At 33.4% G+C, this 5,456-nt stretch overlaps 1 protein-coding gene across 1 annotated transcript in view; it reads left to right on the top strand.

Annotated features, from left to right (window-relative positions):
- SPATA6 (spermatogenesis associated 6) overlaps positions 1-5,456 on the top strand; it is a 98,517-nt gene that overhangs the window by 51,907 nt on the left and 41,154 nt on the right. The window contains exon 9 of the mRNA XM_023535002.1: positions 3,102-3,263. Coding sequence (XP_023390770.1) covers positions 3,102-3,263 — 162 coding nt within the window. The remainder of the gene's footprint in view (positions 1-3,101; positions 3,264-5,456) is intronic.

Raw genomic sequence — 5,456 nt, 5'->3', positions numbered from 1 at the left:
TCAAGAATTACTTTGATAGAAAGAATGAGTTGCTAAGAGATGTCGAGTTTTAGATTAAAGCTTTTTTAAGTCCTTGCTTGAAGTCAGGATTGGTCCTTTAGGACTGAGTCATATCTGAACCTATTGGGTGAGGGTCAACTAGGGAGAAAGGCAGGATGCAGAGACTCAGAGTTATCAAATTACTCCCAGTGTAACTGGTGACTTCGATACAAAGTGGACCTTAGTTTCTATATTAGATAATTGCTAAGGAAATGTTTTGATAACTGATGGCCACATTTTGTTTTCAATGTGTAGTATTAGTCATTACTTGATATTTGATTAATTTGATTATATGTATATCACATCTATTTGGCTAACAAATCCATAATCTGATGTTATTTCAGCCTCCTGAAATGTAGAGTAGAAATAATAATTAGTATTATGTATTACATTAGTCTGCTTAGGCTGCCAAAGCAAAATACCATAGACTGGGGGCTTAAACAACAGATAATATTTTATCGCATTTTTGGAAAGTCTGGATGCTGGAAAGTCTGAGATCAGGGTGCTGGCAACGTAAGTTTCATTCTGAGATCTCTTGGCTTATAGGTAGCTGCCATCTCACCCTATACTCACATGATCTCTTTTTTGTGTATGCATGGAGAAAGAGATTGAGAGAAACAGCAGGAAACTATACATGAGCATGCACATGAGTGCAAGCTCTCTGTCCCTGAGGGCCCTATCCTTATGACCTCATCTAACTAATTACCACCCAAGGCCCAATCCTCAGATACCATCACTTTGGGGGCTAGGTCTTTAAGATATGAATTTTGAGATAACACGAACATTCAGTCCATAATACCTATATCATGAAGTTATTAGAGAATCAGATAATAGCTAATATTTATTGAATATATGTTTTTTGCTAGCAGCTATTCTAAGTACTTATATTTCATTGGTTAATTACTCATAGGAATATCGAGAATTTTAGATACTATTATTTATCCTCATTTTACAGACAAAGAAACATGAGATTTAAAGAAGTCGATCAAGATAATCTCTTTCTTTCTCTACTCCTCCCCCCCGCACACGCGTGCACACACGCACGCACACACACACACACACACACACACGATCAAATTAGCTCTTCATACTTTTCTCAGATGTGACCCATTCATTAAGGCCCAACTCAACTTTCTCCTCATTTAGGAAGCTTTTTTGAGAGATACAACCTTGAGAGATTGATCTCTGATATGACTTTAATAATACCAATTGTGTATACCATTCTGACTTAGCCTATTCCTTTATGCTGCCATTATTCAACTTTGTATAACTTAACCAAAGTAAACTATAAGCACTTTGCAACCACAAGCCATGACTCTTATCACCTGTATAGAATATAATTAGTAATTATTGGTATGGGTGATTAAATGTGAACATTGGGAAACCTCAGATCAAAGTAACAGTTTAATTTGTAAAAATGAAAGAAAATTATAAATCTGCCTGAATTAGAGGAAGTTTATAAATATTTCGTTTAAAGCAAAAGACATACTAGTTTTTTAATATATTGATACTTTTAATATTACATTAGCTGTCAAAGGGAAGATATACCATGTCCAGAAATTATTACTTTAATTTTCAAAGTTAGCATGTTTGGAGAACTAGGCTCAGGATGTCCTTATCATTCTTTTATTTCTTCTGCTACTTGTGGCCATGTTGTATATTAGACTTTGCAGAAGAAGAGCTGGACTGTGATTTATTTTCATTTTTAATTTTGAAAAGCACTTGAAGTAAGTTGAATCTTACTGAATTAAATGGTGAAATTGTCCTTGTGTGAAATACATTAATATTTCAGCTCTCTTCTACAATGGTTCAGGACACTTGGAAAATAAGCAACACTTGTACCATAAAAGAAAGCTAACTGACTAAATATAGACTATCCTAGGTGTCTGTCCATATAGCCATTATTTTTTCTGGACAAAGCAGTTTAGAAGGTGAAATGTAGAATGTTAGAATGCTTTTGACCAGAATGTATGAGTAAGGAAGTAAAATTGCAAATTATGATTCTAATATGCTTGACTGTCAATATAAAAAAGATTATAATACTTAAAAGTTGATTCTTAAAAGCTGACTCCTTTAAGTAATGAGTAAAACCAAAAGTCTGCATCGACTGTGTAGCAGTCGTTATCTTCGGGAGAGATTTAGAATTGTTTTGTAATCGACTTTGTTACTGATATAGGGACTTTCATAAGCTGTATAATTTAATCGTTATTATGACTCTCTGAGATAGTTAGCATTGTCTTTATACTCTTAAAATTAGGAGTGAAACAGATTAATTGTATAACTCGACCAAAGTAATATATTTGATAAATGGTGGAATCAGAAATTAAACCTAGGCTTATTTGACTTAGAATTTGATAGTAATGAGGTCGCTGATGGTGTTAGTAATATTAGTTAACATTTATTTTATTGCCTTACATGTATTATCTAATGTAATCTTTAAAAAATTTATGAAAGAGGTACATGAGACCGATGAGGAATCTGAGACTTAGAAAGATTAGGTAATGTGTCCAAGGTCATACAAGAAGTGCTGTGGGCCAGACTAATGTAGATTTATTTGTTAAAAAGGTCTGTACACTAAAGTATGTGCTACCACCTTCTAAAGCTGGTCTTGTTTCCATTATGCAAACTTGACACTAAGAATAGGAATACATGTAGTTTGATAATATCTATAAAATCTATGTATTCAAATTATATTTCATCATAAACTGGTTTTTTAAACTGTAAATTATCCATGTCATCCATATCAATTTCATAACCAATCATGTAGACAAATTGGTTTATCAACTAAAAGTTATGCAAATCTATATTCAGGTATTTCCTACTCTAATGAAATTAGTATTTGTGAAATCCCTTAATTACTGAAGAACTGATACAGATTTTAACTTGTTGCTTATCATCTTCACTTATGTAACATTGTTGAAGGATTTTAAGATATTTTTGAAAACTGCTGTATGCATTATAATCATAGTAACAGGGTGATAGTAGAAAAAATCAAGGTTGAAACAAAATTTTCTTTTTTTGATATGAAATATTTATAGTTTCTTTTGTATATCCTTTTTTAGATCATTCTCATGTTGGCTGCTACCGACCCAAGGATTATAAGGTATATAGTATACATTACAAAATGATAACTATCCTTGCTCTCAGACAAAAGCATGTCAGAGATTATTGCACAAACAATAATTGTCATATGAATGTCATTATTTTGGCTACATTGTCAAGTGGTATAATAGACTTTTCATTACATTTCTTCCCACAAGTATTTTGTGGCTTTTGATTGTTCATTTGGTATAGTTACTTATTGAATGTGTTTGTGTATGTATAAGTGTGTGTGAAAAAGAGAGAGACAGAAATTGGTTGTTGCTTTTAGTAATACACAGTACTATTTGTAAACTTTAGTCATTCACAGAGGATCCTCATAATTTTAGTCATTCACAGAGGATCCTCGTAATATCTGCATGCAATTTATGCTTTTTTCTTTAAATTTACCTTCTTTTTTTCTCACCACTGTAAATGAAAAATCAATATTACATGCTTTCAAAGTATGATAGTCTTAAAAAATACAGTGAAGACAAGACAATTGTGCTAAATTCTGTCTAGATAACTGTTGTTTTCCAAAGGCTGTAAGACATGTTTTCTATTTCTTAAAATGAGGTGAGCAATGGTAGAGAGATATAGGAGACATAAATAGCTAACCGAAGATTTCTGATTGAAAGGTAATTGAAAAGAAAATACATTTTTTTGTGATGCTATATTATTTAGTGTATGTCCATGTGCCAGGTAAAATATTACTGTGTACCATCTAAAATCATTTGGGGTACCATATTAATTATCTGTCATACCACTAGTAGTTCAAGTCCTACATTTGGAGTTCTGTCTCAGAGTTTGTCTTTTCTGTCCTTAAGTGAAAGCTTCTTGATAATAGAGTTAATATAGTTGGGAAAACAAAGCCAAACAAGATACATAACTTTCCTTCTAATACCTTTGCTTATTTACTTGAAAATAATTTATTTCATGCTTACCAAATAGCATAGTGCTTTGTCATGGTTTGAGTGTGATAAAAGAATATGGAACAGTGAAGTAATGAGTCAAGGCACTGTATGACTACAGGCTTAGATCTACCGAGTGTCAGAATCATCCAGGTGGAACTTTACAAAAATTCATTTCAGGCCTACTAAGTTGAAATTGTTGAGAATGGAGACTGGAAATTTTTTATTTTTAACAAGTTTTTATAGTTTTTATAGTTTTTATAGTTTTAGGTGATCCTTATGCAGCTCTCTTGCCGTCTAACCGAGGATTGGCATTTGAGAACCACTAGTATAGGCTACGAATATAGCACTTATGTTAGAGCTGTCCCTTGTTCGTGTTTGGATGGGATTGTGTCCTTGTGCAAGCCTTCCCTGAGAGGAGCGGGGACCTGGCATAATTCAACTGATGCAGACCCATCCTGTTATGTGGAATTCACTCAGATACACATACATATGTGCATGCTCACTGATGTATATAATATATGTGTGTGTGTGTGCACACATGTACACATGTGTGCTCACACACGTCAGGAAGCATAATGCTCGGTGTCTTACATGGGGCTCAGGGGAGCCTCTTTAGTTATCCTAAATCACTTGTAATTTATAATTGTATATTTATTTTCATCTTTGTTTAAAATCTTCCCTTCTTACTACTCTGTAAGTTCCAGGATGATAAGGACCTTGTTGATCTTAATTAATCGCTAGTACTTAGCAGGTCATCTGCTATATAACGTGGTTTCTTAATATATGTGTATTGTGTGAGTAGATTATGAAGAGAAAACAAGTAAACCAAATATATAAAAATACAGAGTGGAGAGAATGGGATAAATCTCATAGGACACTGATTTTTATCTTCAGGTAACTGTACTCCTCCAGCTCTACACTGGCTAGTCCATTTAAAAATAGGTGTAAGTATTTAGAGTCCTCTTTTCCAAATGAATTCTTTGAAAGAACTGCATTTCCACCCATCTTTAACTCTACTCCACTCTCACCTCCAGATTCTTTACTTTTAGATTTAGCGTATAAATTGATAAGTCTTACTACCCTCATAAAGCAGTGGATGGTCAGTGAGCTGACAGGATTATTTTTGTATTCAAGGCATAGGTTTTCATAGAAATGCTTATACTGGAAAGAATAAAAGATTTTTTTATAGGCACCTAGGAGCTGGTTAATAAATATTCAGATTGTGGAACACTTTAGGGTTTCTACAATGAAAAGAGTCATGAAGCTGGGGGTACTTGCAAAAAAATTTCTAGAAAAGTGGGACTTTGCCTGAATTCTGTTGAGAAATATATTTTACATAGGCAAGAGAAGAAAAAGCAGAGTGTCTTTAGAAGGAAAGCAACACGAAAAAGCCTTCGGATTTGGAATTAGTACAGTGTCCTGGGA

This window comes from Pteropus vampyrus, unplaced genomic scaffold, assembly GCF_000151845.1.
Source record: "Pteropus vampyrus isolate Shadow unplaced genomic scaffold, Pvam_2.0 Scaffold135, whole genome shotgun sequence".
Classification (NCBI taxonomy): Eukaryota; Metazoa; Chordata; class Mammalia; order Chiroptera; family Pteropodidae; genus Pteropus; species Pteropus vampyrus.
Note: the sequence above shows the minus strand (reverse complement) of the source record. Positions and strands in the feature narration are given on the sequence as shown.